Here is an 18,264-nt window from a genome sequence, read left to right on the forward strand (position 1 = left end):
GGTCGGCTCTGACTTGATGGTACACAATAACAACAACTATATTTAGAATGGTTCCTAATAAGATGTTTAATTTTATCTTTCTGTCTTGCATTGAATAAGAGATTTAGCTAATCTAATTCTTAAGGTGGACAATGTTTGGTGGAGCTCCCGAATTAAAACAAGCTTGGAAGAAGGAATGGCATCCACTTCTGTAATAGCTTGCCTCCGGAAAACCTATGAACCTGGAGAATGGATGAAAGTTATACAAGTGTTGAGGGCCTTTGTTCATAGGGTCGCTATGAGTTGTCTACAACTTGACAGCACTTAACAGCAACAAACAATATTTTTTTAAGGATTTTACAGTTTATTAATCCTCTGGTGAAAAAGCCACAATCATCGAAGATCAAGTCAATGGGGACTGTTTATTCTTTCTTTTTGCCAGCTCCTACGTTGGCCTTCGCAGTCCCCCTGACTTTCTTCATCCTGTTCTCGCACTCCTTGCACTGTTTCCTTGAAGTCTTTTTCTTCTCATACAGACCATGGCGTGCACGTCTGCGTTTGGGTTTGTTTTTCTTCGCATAATCCAAGGAGTCATAAATCATGCCATAGCCTGTAGTCTTGCCACCACCAAAGTGGGTTCTGAATCCAAACACAAAGATGACATCTGGTGTGGTCTTGTACATTTTTGCTAGTTTTTCTCGAATTTCTGTTTTAGGAACTGTTGCCTTCCCAGGATGAAGAACATCAATATCCATTTGCTTCTGCTGCAGTAGTCGGTTGGTCATGAACTTCCTAGTCTGGATAGTCACTGTGTCATTCATGATGGTGCCTTCACTCACGCAGCTGAAGAGGAAAAGAAAAGAACAAACAATATTTTTTAAGGAAGCTTAAATACATGCTTCATCTTGTAAAAATAAGTTGTCATTATTAGAAATTTTAGAAAAATTAGAAATTTCTTTCCTAATATTTTTACATTATAGCATAGGAACATAATAAGTGAAAAAATATCTTTACTTATATATCTTCAGGTATGCTTCTATTTGAGGGAAAAATGGGTAAAAAATGTAGACAGTTTAAAATACCTACTTTTCAATTTTTCAAGTTGACAATTTTCTTAGATCCAGATTTTGGGCTCACTTTACATACTAGGAACTTAGGGGTAGTCACTTAACTAATTTTCTTTATATGCTACAAGTAATAAGAGAAGTACAGTAGTAGAAAGAGTTAAAAATTCAGGGAAAAAGCAAATTGTACATGAAGGGTGAGTGACTGGAACAGTATAAAGAACATTGACTTCTCCTTAAAATTCTTGATTTTTACAGGCTGTATCTGTGCAAAACACAAAACTGCCAGTTAATATAATTAGCCCAAATAAATAATTGATAAGGTTTAAAAGAAAAAGAAAAGGAAAATAAAAATCTTAGCTTAGTGCAATAGAATCTCCCAGTTAAACTGGTCAAAGCAACAGATAGATTGTGGTGTTCGGTGTAATTTAACCAAAGGTGTGTAGTGTGTGTGGCTTCAACTTCCATCTCTACTTCTTCACTGTTTTTGCTTTTCCTTTGATGATACCACTTATGTTGATGCGACTACAATCACTCTGCTGTTGTTGTTGTTAGGTGCTCTCAAGATGAGTTCAACTCATAGTGACCCTATGAACAACAGCTCTGAATCTTGTCCTATCCTGTGCCATTATCAGCATCTTGACATACTTGACCCATTGCTAAAGTTTTGGTTATCAATCTATCTTGGTAAAGAGAATCTTCTCTTTCATTGACCTGCCACTTTTCCAAGCATGGTGTCATTTTCCAAAGAATAGCCCCTCCCAATAACACGTCCAAAGTATGTGAGACAATGTTTCTCCATCCTTGCTTCTAATGAGCACGCTGGCCACACTATCTTCACTACAAATCTGTTTGTTCTTTGGGCAGTCCGTGGAATATTCAGTACTCTCCTCCAACACCGCAACTCAAAGGCATCAAGTCTTCTCCTGTCATCCTTATTCATTGTCCAGCTCTCAGATGCATAACAGCTGATTAACAAGACCATGGCTTGATTAAGTGCATCTCAGTTTTTAAACTGACACCATTGCTCTTAAGTACCTTGGAGAGGTCCCTGACAGTAGACTCTTAATGCAATATGTCTTCTAATCAACTGACTTCTGATACCACGGCTGTTGCTAGTGGATCCAGGCATGATGAATCACCGGCAACTTCAATCTTTCCTCCCTATATCATGATGTTATCTATTGGTCCAGTGGTTAGATTTTTTTCTTCTTGATATTGAGATAGAACCTATATTGAGGCAGTGGTCATTAATCTTCTGCAGTGAGCAAGGTGTGTCATATGAATAACACAGGTTGTTGATGAGTTTTCTTCTAAACATGATGCTACCCACATTCATCTTCATAAAGTCTGGCTTCTGGAATGATTTACTCAGCATACAAATGGAATCATTATGAAGAAGGGATACAGTCCTGACATACACCTTTTTTTGATCTTAAAACATACTGTGTTCTCTTGTTCTATTTGGATGACAGCTTCTTGATGTAAGTATAGGTTTCACATGAATATCACTAAGTGCCCTGGTATTCCCATTATTTTTAATGTTACCTATAGTTTGTGATGCGCACAGTTAAATGCCTTTTCATTGTCAATAAATCACAAATAGAATAGGTATTCTCTGCTTTCAGCTAGAATCTCTCTGACATGAGCAATGATATTCCTGATGCCATGGCCAGGAATTCAACTTGAAATTCTAAATTCAGCTCGAACTTCTGGTAGTTTTTTGTTAAGGTACTGCTGTTGCCATCTTTGGATGATCTTCAGCAAGATTTTGGTTGCATGTGATATTAATGATAATCTTAGATAATTGTCTCTGTCGGTTGGATATCCTTCCTTGAGAATGAGCACAAGTACAATCTCTTTCTGTCAGTTGGCCAAGTAATTATTTTCTAAATTTCCTGGCACAGTTGGGTGAACACATCTAGGGCTGCATCTATTACTTGAAACATGTCAAATGTCATCTCATAGATAGATTCTCAGGGTCTTAGTTTTTACCAATGCCTTCAATGCAGTTTGAACTTCTTTTCTCATCACCATTGGCTCTTTCTCATATGCTACTTATTAAATTATTTCAGTGTTGATAAATTCCTTTTGGTACAGTGGTTCTGTCTATTCCAAACATCTTCTTTTGGTACTTCCTGGATCATTCAAAATTTGGGCTATAGCAACTCTAAGCATTAGACCTTGAGAGTTGAACTTGTTTTTCAGTTCTTTCACCTTGAGATATGCTAAATGAATTTATCCCTTTTCATTCTCCAACTCCACTCTTTGCATGTTCAATTAGAATATTTTGTTTTGTCTTCTCCAGCTGCCTTTTGAAATATTCTGTTCCTCTCTTTTATTTCTTTATCCCTTCCTTTTGTTTTGGCTTCTCTTGAAAGTAGGAGCGGCATCCACTTCTGAAACAGCTTGCCTCTGGAAATGCTATGAACTTGGAGAAATGATGGAAGTTATACAAGTGTTCAGGTCTTTCATTCATACGGTTGCTATGAGTCGTCTGCAACTCGATGACACTTAATAAGAACAACAACAATGTGCTTTAGTATAATTTTTGAGTCCTTTCTAGTGCCATTTTGGTCTTTTATTTATCTTCTCTTTTTGCAATGCCCTTTTGCTCTCTCTAAGGATGATATCTTTGATTATCGTTTACAATTCATCTGGTCTTTTATCATTAGTGTTGAATTCCTCAAATATCTTTTTGAAATTATTTTATGTTCTCATGGGATAGACTTAAGGTCATATTTTGCTTCTTGTGGGCATCTTTTAATTTTCCTCAACTTCAATTTGTTCTTGCGTATGAGAAATTCATGATCTGTTTCACAGTCAGAACCTGGCTTCATTTTAACTGAAGGTAATTGAGCTTCTCTAACAATTATTTCCACCCAGGTAATCTATCTGATTCCTGTGCAGTTCATCAGGTGAGGTCCATGTCTATAGTCACCAATTGTGTTTCTTAAAAAAGGTGTTTATGATGAACAAATCACTGAATATGCAAAAGTCAATAATTTGATCTCTAACCTCCTTTCTTTCATTGTTATACAATCCCCACCCCCTGAGTCCACAGTCCACTTCAATATGCATTTCCTTTTCTGTAATCTTGTCATGGCAGTTAATCACATGGGAGGAGATTGCCTGTCCTTCTCCCACAAAGCAGCTGGTGTTCTCGAACCATGAGCTTTCAGGGTTGCAGCACCATTTCTTGCCACTAGGCCACCATGAGTCTAACTATGGTGGTGTCGCGGTGGTGGTCTTACCTTGCTGGCAGTCAGGCAAGGGGAGTTTTTGGGCCCATTTGTTGTGTGTTACTGTTCTGACTGAGGGCAGAGGCCAAGGCCTGATCGAGGGTGTGACTTTAAAATCTTGATGAGTCAAATGTGATAATGATTATCCATGGTGGACAGTGTTTGGTGGAGCTCCCCGATTAAAACAAGCTTGGAAGCAGGAGTGGCATCCACTTCCAAAATAGCTTGCCTCTGGAAACCCTATGAACCTGGAAAAAGGATGAAAGTTACACAAGTGTCCAGGTCTTTCGTTCATAGGTTGCTAGGAGTTGCCTACAACTCAATGGCACTTAATAACAGCAACAACAACAACAATAACAACCACCTCCTTTCTGTCACCAGGCCCATAATTTCTAACTATGATTTCCTCTACCTTGTTTCCAACTTTTGGTGTACAGTCACCAATTGTTATTGATACACCTTGACTGCATGCATAGTCAATTTCAGACTGCAAAAGTAGGAAGAATTCCTCAATTTTCCCTTCTTTGTTGGTGCATCTATTTGAAGGTAGTATTAACAGTCTGGCTCTAGCTGTGTGTATTTGATGGGGACAGTGGAATGGGTACTTCATCTAATATGTAAAGTTAGCCCTTCTTTATTTTCTAGTGTAGAGCATGGAGGGGGAACCTCTCATTGCTGTTAAGTAGGAGCTGACTAATAGCTGACCCTCAATTTGGTAAACTGCATGGAAGGAGATTGTCCATATATTGCCCTTGAGATGCTGGTGGATTTGAATGCCAGAGATGCTCAGCCTTTGGGTTAATAGTGTAACGTCCTACGGGCTGTACCGCCAGAGCTCTGCAGTGGGTAGTAAAGGTCAGACTAAACCCTGAAAGTTTTGGAGACAGGAAAGTTGAAGTCAAGAGAGAGAATAACATCTAGCAAGTCCACGGGCTTACACCTTCTTCCAGCTACATCCTGCTTGGGCCCGTGTAATGCTACTACTCTTTGGTGCCATTGAGCGGGTCTGATGCATAGAGTCCCACGTATAATAGAACAAAATGCTGTCTGATATTGACCCATCCTCACAAGCTAACACAGTGATTAAGCCCCTTATAGCAGCTATTACATCATTCCACGGAGTAGAGGCCAGTGTTCCCTTCTACCAGCCTTTTCTCCCGTACAAAGGAAGCTAGATGTAGTTACACCTCTGACTTCTCCACCTTAGTGACCCCTAAACTCAGTAACAAGGGCACAGAATTCCTTTATTCCAGTGTAAGCCTTAGTGAGTTCTCATTTCCTGCTCCATGATTGCCTTCTTTCTGAGAAGAATGATGTTAGGATTTTTTCCTCCAGTGAGAAATCTGTCCTTACTCTCAAAAACTTGGCTTGGTTTCAAATATGATAGTGATTCAAAGTACAGTCACATATTTTGCAAAATCTTAAATGACATGATGTATGGCATGTCAATAATGTGTGTTGGTTGCAAGTAAGGGTGGGGTTACAGTGAAGGAGAGAAAAACCCAGGGTGAGATGGATTGACTCAGTGACTGGAGGAAGGGGATTAGGTCTGTCAGAGAATTTGAGATTGGCTCAGGATGGCGCAGGATTCAGAGCGGTCACTGGGTCGCAGGTGACTTGATGGCACATAACAATAATAGCCACTGTCCAGGAGCCTAGCTTCTGTAATTGCTATGATAGGTGCTTTAATGCCTTTATCTCACCCTATGAAGTTGCTTTGAGGTTTGTCCTTACATCCATCAGTCAGTTGTTGCTGTGGAGCTGGTTCTGTCTTAGAGCTGGCCCTCTAGTAGATCTTCAGAGACTGCATATCTCATGGGAGGAGATAGTTTCTCTTACTCTCAAGCAGCAACTGGGGGAGTCAAACCTTTTGCTTTTGGGCTGGCAGGCAACTTCTTACCCACTAGGCCTAAAAGTCCTCTTGAAGATGGATAACTATTGTTTTAGAGAGGTTAAACCATGTGCCTACATTTAAGCTGTGGTGCTAAGATTCAAATCAAGACTTGACTCCAGATCCCATGTTCTTAATTACCATGATCTACTACTGCCTCTCAAAGTCGCAATTAGAAAAGTTAATGAAGGCTGCTTCAAACCAGATCCGAGAGCGTCCCTCCTCCCACACGAACTTTTCAATTGGGGTATAAATTTCTGGAGGCAGAGTTTTCCTTTTTTATTTTAACCTGGTACGAGTGGGCAATTAAGAGCATGTAGAATTAAAGAGAAAGGAATTCTTTGGTTAACCAGGCTTCCTAGGGGAGAAAAAAAACAAGCTTCACAATTATTACAACCTTTTACTCGCTTCTCAGCCTTTTGGCTAAGATCAAGTACAAAAGTATTACAACCTTTTGAACTGTTATATTAGTACAACGCATGAAAGATTATTTTAAGATCTTAATATTTTCTCATAAATAAGGATGAAAACCTGAAAAACCAAACCAAAAGCAAAAATTAATGGTACTGTTACTACAGCTTAAAAGAGCTTTAAAATCTTTATGGGTAGTAATGGTTTCTATTCTCATTAATAATTTTTTTTGTAATTCCAAACCACATCAGATAACAATAATTGCATTTTAAACTTAATCAAACAAGCACTTCTTTTGTATGACTAATTATACACTAATTTATGTTATCCTTTGTTGTTACATCATTTAACTACTATTAACAATGTTTTTATGTTGTTATTATGTGATGTCCAGTCACCTGCAACTCATGGGTCACCATAGCGACCCTATGTACAACAGCTCTGAACCCTGCTCTACCGTGAGCCAACTTTACTGTCTCTGACACACCCACTCCAATACCCCAGTCACTGAGTCAATCCTTCTCATCAAGGGTCTTTTTCTCCTGCACTGTCTCTCCACTTTCCTAACCATGATGTCTCTCTCCAAGGATTAATCCCTCTTTGAAATATGTCCAAAGTATGTCAGATGGAGCTTCAGAACCCTTGTCAAGGAGCAACCTAGTTTCACTCTCTCTAGGATGAACCTGTTTGTTTTTCTAGCAGTCCATAATATAGTCAATACTCTCATTCAACACCACAGCTCAAAGGCATCAGTTCCTTTTCTCTCATCCCTAGTCATTGTCCAGCTTTCTGATGCATAGCACGTAATTGTGAAGACCATGATCTGGATCAGGCGCACCTTAGTCTGCAGGCTAACATTGTGCTCTTCAGTAATCTGGACAGATCCTTGACAGCAGACTTTCTTAATGCAATCCACCTTTTGATTTCCTGGATGCTGGTACCAAGAATGTTGATTGTGGAGCCAAACAAATTATAGCCGTTAACAATCTAAATTTCTTCACTTTCTATCATGATGCTGCCAATAGGCCCAGTGGTGAGAATCTTTGCTTTCTTGATGTTGAGCTTCAATCAATATTATAGGCTACAGTCCTTGACCTTCTGCAGCAAATATACCCCTGAAAATTTATTGATAAGCCAAAGTACAGACACTGAGTTAGAATGCTTGATTTTCCTTTCACCTTGGTCAGTGTTACTATGTGACTAAGGCTGTATGGGTACTCAAGGAGTGAAAGTAGAGAAAGAGTAAATGTGAGGTCAAGATGAGGATTAATATTCCAGTTGTTTTATATATATTATATTATTTATGTATTTATTCATGTGTGTTATATGTAAATTTATATGTTTTGTTGTTGTTATGTGCTGTACAGTAAGGACCAAATCATAGCTGAACTTCTAGTGGGTTGCCAGAGGAAAAAAAATGTATAGAAGAAATTGTTCATCTTTCTCACACAGAACAGCTGGTGAACTTGAATTGTCTATCTGTGGGTCAGAAGCATAGTTCTTTATCTGCAAGGCTACCAGAGCGCTTTCTCTCCTTCAGTACACACACACACACACACACACACACAAAGAGAGAGAGAGAGAGAGAGAGAGAGAGAGAAAGTTGCACTGTTAACCCAAAGGCACCACCTCTCTGCTGGTTCTAATCTACCAATTACTCTTAGGGAGAAAGATGGGCAGTCTCCTTCTGTGAGATGTGTGTTGTTTGTTGTTCTTGATTGCCATCAAATCGAGCATGGCTCATAGTGACCCTATAAACAAAAGACCTGAAGTCTTTTAATAACTATCCTCATTTCTCAAAGTTCATTGCTTCCAGAGGCATGTGGGTTAGGAAGTGGATGTTACTCCTCCTTCCAAACATGTCTTAATCTGGGAGCTCCACCAAACACTATTTACCATGAGATGTATGTTGTTGTTGTTGTTGTTAGGTGCTGTTGAGTCGTAGACAACTCGTAGTGACCCTATGAACGAAAGGCCTGAGCACTGTTCATAGAGTTTCCATTTCGGAAGTGGATGTCACTCCTGCTTTCAAGCTTGTTTTAATCAGGAAGCTCCACAAAATACTATCCACCTTAGCTAACCAGTATCACATTTGACACATCAGTGTCACAGTGTTTTGAATCACAGCAGCTATGAGTTACCTCTGTACAGCAATCCACAGATCAGTGTTATACCACCTAGAAGAATATTTGACAGAAAAACAATTTGAACCAGGCCTGAGGGCCGCAGATTAAAATCACCTGCCTTGGGCTTGGTAGCATAACTTTTTGTCCACTAGGCCAACGTAGCTCTCTCTATGTTGTTGTTGTTAGGTGCCGTTGAGTCATAGACGACTCATAGCAACTCTATGAATGAAAGGCCTGAGCACTGTTCATAGAGTTTCTGGAGGCAAGTACTTTCAGAAGTGGATGCCACTCCTGCTTCCAGGCTTGTTTTAATCGGGAAGCTCCGCCAAACACTTGAAAAATACATTGGAATACACTATGACTCATTTCAGACTCAATGAATATTTTAAGTTTCACATGTATATTTTAAAAGTATATATGTACATAAATGTGCGCATATGTGTGTGTGAATCAACTCAAACTCAGCAACTATCCATTGTGTTTCTGTGGTGAGAGAGAGAACAGAGAAGTTTATTGTAAGGAAGGCTTTGGTAGTCTAGTGGTAAGAATCTGCACTGTGATCTCACAGGTACATGGTTTGAATCCATCAGTCTCTCCATGGGAGAACGATGGACAATCTCCTCCTGTGTCCTTATTGCCTCTGAAAATCCACAAGAGGGTCAGCTATGGGTTAGACCCAATTAAATGGCACACAACAACAACAAAAGACCAGTAAGTGCCAGGTATGTGGGATAGATCTCAAGATAGAAGCATCTGGGAAGTCTAATGAGTCCAAGTCATCTGCAATTACAACCCCAGAAGCCTCATGGGCTGCAGGCACCAAAGTCATGGGTCAATAGGGTCAGAGACTGCAGAGTCAAATATAGAGACCACAAACTAGTTGCAAGATCAGGAAAAAAGTTCTTTAGCTTTGCCAGTTAGTCAACTCATGTCTCCAGTGCAAGGCCCTGAGTATTACCCTTCTTCAGATGAGTCTGAACTATTTTTAATTCTGCCTCATTAATATCTTAGGGGTTAAATTTTTGTTCTCACAACCATATTGTCAGTTGTTGTTGTTTGGTGTCATTGAGTCACCTGTGGCCCGCAATGACCTTATGTACAGAAGCTCTGAAGCCTGCCCTGTCCTGAGCCAGTCTCAGTGATTCTGACACACCAACCCCCACTGCTCCAGTTACTGTATCAGTCCATCTCATCTGAGGTCTTCCCCTCCTGCACTGTCCTTTCACCCTTCCAAGCATGATGTCCTTCTCTCAAGGACAAGTCCCTCCTGGCCACATGTCTAAGTAAATGAGATGGAGCTTCAGAATCCAAGCCTAAAGGAGAAACTTGGTTTCATCCTCTTCAAGACAGATCTATTTATTTTCTTAGTGATCCATAGTGTGTTCAAGACTCTTCTCCAGTACCACAATTTGAAGGCATCTATTCTTCTTCTGTCATCCTTAGTCATTGTTCAGGTCTCTGATGCATAATGAGTAATTACAAAGACCATGGCCTGAATTAGGTGCACCCTAGTCTCTAGACTGATATCATTGCTCCATAGTACACATATTTAATGAAAAACTTGGAAATTCTGCTGCCACAGTGCTTAAATGCTTGACTATTAACCAAGGTCAATGATTCAAACTCACAGCTGCTTCTTAAGAGCAAGATATTGTAGTCTACTTCTTTAAAGATTATAGCTTTGCAGATTTTATGGTTTACTTCAACTCTGTTGTGTGGAGTCACTGTGAGTTAGAGTCAATTTGACAGTGACTGCTATGTGCAATAGATCTTGAATTATTGAATTTTGTACATTCAATAATTTATTAATTGCAAATACCATTTTTAAAAACACAAAAGGGGACTTTAAACATGGACCTCATCTGATGAACTGCACAGGAATCAGACTGACTACATCTGTGGAAAGAATTGTTGGAGAATCTCAGTATCAGCAGTCAAAACCAAGCCAAGTGTTGACCTAGAAATAATCCATCAATTACTCATGCGCAAGTTCAAATTTAAATTTTCTTTTTATTCAAAAAGAAGACTGCAAGAACCAAAATATGACTTTCAGTATCCCCCTGAATTTAAGAATCATCTCCAGTATAGGTTTGAACTCTAATGCTCAAAGACCAGATGAGTTATGGAATGACATCAAAGACACCATTGATAAAGAAAATCAAAAGCCATCACATAGACAGAGGAGTAAGACCAAACTGTGTCAGAAAGAACTCTGAAAATTGCCCTAGAGTACCAAGAAGCCAAAACAAAGGAAACTAATAGCGAAGTAAAAGAGATGAACAGAAGATTTCAAAAGGAAGCTTGAAAAGACAAAACAAAGCCTTATAATGGAATGTGTAAAGATTTGAAGTTGGAGAATAAAAAGAGATGAATAAAATGTTTTTCTCAAGCTGAAAACATAAAAAACAAATTCAGGTCTCAAGTTGCAATTCTGCGAGATGCCATGGGCAAAATCCTGAGTGATCCAGGAAGCAGCAAAAGAAGAGGAAAGGAACACACAGAGTCCCTACACCAAAAATGATTGGCCGTGAAAACTTAGGAAGTACCGTATGAACATTGTCCTGTGGTAATGAAGGAAGAAGCTCAATCTATGTTGAAGGCACTGGTAAAATATAAGGTTTCAAGAATCAATGGGACACCAATTGACATGTTTCTACTAACAGATGAAGCCCTGGATGTGCTCACCAGTCTATGCTAGGAAATTTGGAGAACAAGGTGCTCAGGTGACTGACTGGAAGAAATCTTTTATTTGCTCCCATTCCCAAGAAAGGTGATCCAACAGAATGTGGAAATTATAGAACCACATCATTAACATCACCGGCATGCAAGCAAAACTTTGCTAAAGATCATCTCCAAACGGGTAGAATAGTACATTGATAGAGAACTACTAGAAGTTCGAACTAGGTTTACAAGAGGCCACAACACCAAGGTTATCATTGTTAATGGCAGGTGGATCTTTCCTTAAAGCAGAGAATACCAGAAGAAGATTTATGAGTGTTTCGTTGACTATGCAAAGGCATTTGGCTGTGTGGATCATAACAAACTACGGCTGGTATGGAGAAGAATGAGAAATACTTAATTGTATTCATGTAAAATCTATACTTAGATTAAGAAGTGATCTATTATCTAAATAGAGCAAGAGAACATTGAGTGGTTTAAAATTAGGATAGGTATGTGTTAGGGCTGTATCCTTTCTCCATACCTATTTAATTTGTATGCTGAGCAGATCATTTGAGAAGCTAGATTCTATAAAGAACGTAACATCAGAATCTGAGAAAGACTCATCAATAGCCTGCATTATGTAGATGGCAGAACCTTGCTTGCTGAAACTAAAGAGGTCTTGAAACTCTTGCTGTAAAGGATCAAAGCCTTCAATTTGGATTACATCTCAAAATAAAGAAGAAAAAATCCTTACCACTGGGCCAATAGACAACATCATTTTAGATGGAGAAAAGGCTGAAATTGTTAACAATTTCATCTTTCTTGAATTCACAATCAGTATATCTGGTACCAGCAGAAGAAATAAGGAGACATACTGCACTGGGCAAGTACCCTGTCAGGTATCTCTCCAAATTACTGAGGAATAATGCTGTTAGTTTGAAGACTAAGGAGTGCCTAGTTCAGGGAAAACAGAAAATTACTGTTATAGGTTAAAGAGATTGAATGAAGAGCTTTTATCATTGGAGAAGTAGTTGTAAGAGATTTACAGAATTTACAGAAGATTCATAATAGAAGTAATAAGAGAATAGAGGGAAAGACTTGAGCTATAGACCAAGTAGGGGAAGATTACAGTGTTGAGGAATAGGGGGAATATCATGAATTTGAACGGACGAGTACAATGAGATGTATTGAACCAATGACTGCACGATGGACTTAAGCACAGCAGATATTGTGCTGATGTGATAGTTTTTGATCTGTTGTATGTAGTGTCATTATGGGTTGAAGTTAACTCAGAGGTGTGTCTTAGAACTTTCTCTAAAGTTCAAAGAATTGTATGTGTGTGAGAGACAATGAAAGTAAAAGTGGTCTTAGAGAGAATTGAATTGTGAATCCAAGGCAAAGCAGAGCTCATAACTCATTTTGACCACGGAAAGCTAGGCTTTCATTTTGGTTCTATTAACAAAACAGAGAATCCAGAAGGTTGATTTTATTTTAGGAATGAGGGGGATGTAGAAGTTTAAGGCTCTTTTGGGAACTATTAAATTGCTGCTCCGTATCGGTTCCAGTCACTTACTGTGAATCTGAGAGCTGAATAAGGATGAGAGAAGAAGAAATGAGGCCCATGAATTGAGGTGTTGGAGAAGAACATCGAACGTCATATAGATTTCCAAAACAACAGATATGTGCTGGGAAAAGTGCATTCAGAGTGCTCCTTGGAGGCAAGAATGGAGAAGCTTCAACTCACATGCATTGAGCATGTTGCTAGGAGAGGGTCTTCTTTGGAAAGAGATCATGCTTGGAAAGGTAGAGTGTCAGTGAAAGAGAGGGAGATCCTCTGTGAGACAGAGCGACACAGAGCCTGTAGCAAAGTGGCCTCAAAGGTGTCAGAGATGGTGAGGTTGGACATGGGGTCAGAAATGGGGTGGATGGAGATGTTGAGGATGGACGTAGTCCAGATCTGTTGTTCGTAGTGTCACTATGAGTCAAACTCATCTTGACGACAACTAACTACAACAATAACAACAATAAGTTTACACCTTGCCTGAAGGAATATTAGTAAAAGTCTTGTTTGAGGACAGAAGAACAAAAACAAAGCTTACTAAACCACATTAATATCCATCATTCTAGAAGAAGGTGACATGTATTATCATCATTGCAGTGCTGGGATTTTGCTCCTCCAATTCCCGCAGCTGAGTTTCTGCCTGAATAAATAGCCATCATGTGACATTATGGGCCAATTTATCATAGAGTATTATGGATAATCAATTTACAAAGCATTTGGGAAAACTCCTTCTGTAGCTATTTTATTGGCTACTATTAGTGTCACATGTCAACCGTCTATTATTTTGGATTTGCAATGGCAGCTACTTCTATACAAGAAATGTAATCAATCTGGTGAACAGAGTTGTCTTATTGAGATAAAATTCACACAACAAGGAAAGCTTCTTTTGTTGAAATGAGATTATGCCATGGTTTTAGGTTCCATTAGTGTAGTAATATATAGTTACAACTGAACATGAGTAGGAAGAGTGGCTTTGATCGATACACTACACTAAGATGGTTTAATTGAAGAGTGTGTTAGAAAATGAAAAGAATGACATTTTGAAAAGCTGCGTTTTGCTCTCACAGTTGTAATTCTATACATGGAAGTAAACATCTCTGCTTTTTGTGAGAGGCAAAAAATTGTAAGCCAAACCATGCAGACTCAGACTCTGTACGAACTGACCTGAATCAACACCTGGACTAAAATCCATCTTGTTCCAATGGTGGTAATAGACTCCATGTGTTTATTAGGTTCATGCTTTACCTGAAGCTAAGAATCTCTGAGATAATAATGTGTGATGTTCTTACAAGAAACGTAACAAGTTTAAATAAGGTGAAACTTTTTAATGACACAACTCGTGGTTCTTTTCTTATTGGTGAATTAACATAGAGGTGGTCTAGAGAAGGTTTAATTGAGAAATTGAATATGGATGAAGAGATGAGTTATGGATTGAATTGTGTTAGCTCAAAATATGTATGCCTGGGTCTGGTGGCCTAGTGGCAAGAAGCTCTGCTGCAGTCCCAAAGGCATGAGGTTCAAATCCACCAGCTGCTCCACGAGGAAAGGATGGGCCATCTCCTCCTGTGCGATTAACTGCCACTGAAAACCTGCCAGAGGGTCAGTTTTGGGTTGGTTCTGACTCGACTGTACACCATCACAACAGCGACCCTTCATTTACCAGCATGGTTAGGTTCCAAAGATCTGATTATCATGCACAATTAGTATTATGTGAGAGTCAGGGGCTATTCTTTACCTTTGACACTAGTGTTCCCTGGTCACTCACCTCATGTCTAATATCCCCAGTGGGCGTCAGGATGCTCATGGCATGGTGGGACCCCTTGTCTAATGTCTACTATCCATTCACCACCACTTTGGCACCTTAAGAGATAATGGCAGTGATTGGTGGGTGTGTTCCCTGTCCTCTGCTGCCTCCTGCCATCTTTCTCCCACCACCTGTCCTGGTGGGGATCTGCTTATTCTTTCTCCAGTCCAGCCCTGCAATCCCAGACAGCTCCTTTTTCTTTCCTCCTTTCTCACACCCCCTGCTGACTTCCGAGGCACCTTGGGATCCTTCCCCAGTCTCCTCCTGCTTGGCTGTGACTTAGTGTCATCTCACCACCATCTTGCTTCCTCTCTAGCCACCCAACGACGTCGCAGACCAGTAGAGGAAAACATCCCATAGGCAGTGGGGCCAACCATCTCTCACTAGTCTCAGTCATCTCCAGGGCTTCTGACATATTGTTTGAGGTGACTCACAGAGGCCCCAGCCCTTCATGTGGCCATGACCATTGTATGCATTGGTTGGGAATGTTTTCAAAGTTTTCTCAAATGCAAAATAACATAGTCAGTAAGTGAGGAGTTAGGTACCGTCAAGTGGACCATAACTCAAAGCGACACTATGAGCAACAGGTCTGAGTCTTGCTTATCCTGTGCCGTCCCCACCATCTCAGACGTGCTCCAGTCCATTGTTAGAATCACTGTCAATCCATCTTGTTGAAGGTCTCCTCTCTTTCTCTGACCCTTTACCTTTGCCCAATTTGCTGTCTTTTCCAAAGGGTTGGCTTCTCCCGGCAATGTGCCCAACGTTTGTGAGAAGGCAATTCATCTTCCTTGCCTCTAAGGAGCATGCTGGATGCACTTCCTTCAAGATGGGCTTGCTTGTTCCTTTGTCAGTCCATGTCAGTACTCTTCTCGAGCAACACACTCATAGACATGGATCCTTCACCTGCCACCCTTATTCATTGTCCAACTTTCAAATGCATACAAAGCATTTGAAAAGACCATGCTTGGGTTGGCACACCTGAGTCTCTGAGGAGTGTTTCTGTTATGTACCATCGAGTTGAAACAGGCGACCTTCCCTTCTAAGCACAGATCCTTACCACTCGGTCACCAGAGCGTAGTGAAGAGTAGGTATACTGAATTGCTGATCTTTGTATTTGTGAATGATCACTGGTGGCTTCGTTGCAAGGAGTTGCTCTGCCAACCCAAAGGCAAGAAGCTCGAGTCCACTAGCTGCATCAGCGGAGAAAGATGGACAATCTCTTCCTGTGTGATTTACAGCCTCTGAAAATTTGTTTCAGGTTCAGCTGTGAATTGGTTCCAACCTAACGATAATGAGGCTTGCAAGGTTTTCAATTTAGTATTGAGTAGAGTTCTTTTTAGAAATAAATTTGTAGTATGCGACGATGTTTTTGCAATATACCATCCAATCAGAACTGATTCGTAGCTGACCCACCAGTGGGTTTTCGGAGACAGTAAATTGCACAAGAGGAGGATTGCTCACCTTTCTCCTGCAGAACTGCAGCTGGATTCAAAGCATGTGCCTTTGTGCTGACAGCACAACTCCTTACCACTCAGAGGTCACATCACACATCGAAAGCTTAGACTAGATTCAGAAGTGGTGAAAGACAGATGCCCTGTCCATTTCCTGTATAAGCCAAGGAATCAGAAGATGTCCAAGGCTACCAACAGTGAAGGAATCTGTATGGCTGAGACAAGCTTTGGACTTCCAGCCTCTACAACCATGAGCAAATAATTTCTTTCTCTAAAGCCGCCCACTTGGTGTTGCAACAGTACCAGAAACTAAGACAATACGCCTTAAGACAAAATTTCTTTCTTTCTTTCTTTTTTTTTTTTTAATTGGTCCGCCAGGGATGTATTCTGTCTCCATACTTTTTCAATCTGTATGCAGAACAGATTATCCAAGACAGTGGGCTATACGAGGAGAAATGTGGCATCAGGATTGGTAGAAGAATCATCAACAACCTGCGTTATGCAGTTGACACAACCCTGCTAGCTGAAACTGAGGAGGACCTGAAGTGCTTGCTGCAGAAGGTCAAGAACTGCAGCCTTCAATATAGATTGAAGCTTAACATCAAGAAAACAAAGATTCTCACAACAGGACCAATTGGCAGCATCAGTATGGATGGTGAAGAGATTGAGATAGTTAACAGTTTTAGTTTGCTTTGCTCCACAGTCAGCGCTCTTGGTACCAGCAGCCAGGAAATCAAGAGATGAATTGCATTGGGAACGTCAGCTGTCAGGGACCTCTTAAGAGTACAGAAAAGCAATGACATCAGGCTGGAGACGAAGGTGTGCCTGATATGGGCTATAGTCTTCACAATTATATGCTATGCATTGGAGAGTTGGACAGTGACTAGGGATGATAGAAAGAGAATTGAGGCCTTTGAGCTTTGGTTCTGGAGAAGAGTGTTGAATATACCATGGACTGCTAGGAGAACAAACAGGTTTGTCCTGGAGACAGTGAAACTGAAATGCTCCTTGGAGTGAAGGATTCTGAAGTTTCGTCTGACATACTTTGGGCATGTTGCAAGGAGGGACTGATCCTTGGAGAGGGACATCATGTTTGGGAGAGTGGTGGGTCGGCACAGGAGAGGAAGACCCTCAATGAGATGGATCGATTCTGTGATTGGGGTGGTGGGAGTGAGTGTGTCGGTGACAGTGAGGTTGGCACAGCATAGAGCAGCATTTAGGGCTCTTGTACACAGTGTCGCTATGAATTGTAAGTGACTCAACGGCACATAACAACAACAACAACAATAATAAATTGATTTTAATGAAAGTTTACAGAGACTTTGTATTTCCAGTCATTCATTGTCGCACATTTCTCCCTGTCCACCCCTCTTACCCATTTGCCCTTCTCTTCTAAAAGAAAAAAAAAAATCTTTCATTGTTATTCAATCCCTTACTCCCAAGTCCACTCCACCATGCTACTTTTGTTCTGAAATCCTGTCAAGACAAAATTTCTTGACATTTCCTGTGTAGAAAGCCACATTATTCTGGAGGCTGTAGGAACGTAGTTGGAAACCATTTGCTGGATGAGTTACGAGGATGCTGAGTGAAGGAGGTGAGACTCGAGAATTAAACTGTCATGTAGTAAAGATACAGAACAGTGGAGGGCACTGTTAACACGTGATCACAAGAACGAGACAGACAATGAAAAAGGAAGAAGGAAAGTGACTATTAAGCACTTATGAGTAGGTGTTGATGAGTGGCTTCTAGAGAGAAAGGCTTGCATAAAGTCGTGCTCTCTATTACCTTTTGTCATTAGTTCTCTTGTTGATACTCTTACTCCACCCATTTTTTGTGTGAAATTGTCTTCAAAGATAGAATGATGGCATTCATCTCTTCTTAATGAGATTATTTACCAACGTCCAATAAATTCCTAGTTTTGTAGGAGTTTTATAGGAGAAAATGTGATCGTATCAATGAGGAACTCTCATCCTTTCCTTTTTAAAAAAAAATTCTCTTTCCCAAACTGGATAAATTATGCATACTGCATTGAAGCCGATGATGGAGAGAACAGTTTAAAAGTGATATATTTTAG

General features: G+C 40.1%; 1 protein-coding gene across 1 annotated transcript; it reads right to left on the minus strand.

Annotated features, from left to right (window-relative positions):
- Positions 1–401: 401 nt before the first annotated feature.
- Positions 402–800, minus strand: LOC102848752 (40S ribosomal protein S24-like). The gene has a single exon (XM_006882707.1). It carries the CDS (start codon positions 798–800, stop codon positions 402–404), a length of 399 nt encoding a protein of 132 aa, XP_006882769.1.
- Positions 801–18,264: the final 17,464 nt, after the last annotated feature.

This window comes from Elephantulus edwardii, unplaced genomic scaffold (genome assembly GCF_000299155.1).
Source record: "Elephantulus edwardii isolate Elephantulus edwardi_28Jun2011 unplaced genomic scaffold, EleEdw1.0 scaffold00023, whole genome shotgun sequence".
Classification (NCBI taxonomy): domain Eukaryota; kingdom Metazoa; phylum Chordata; class Mammalia; order Macroscelidea; family Macroscelididae; genus Elephantulus; species Elephantulus edwardii.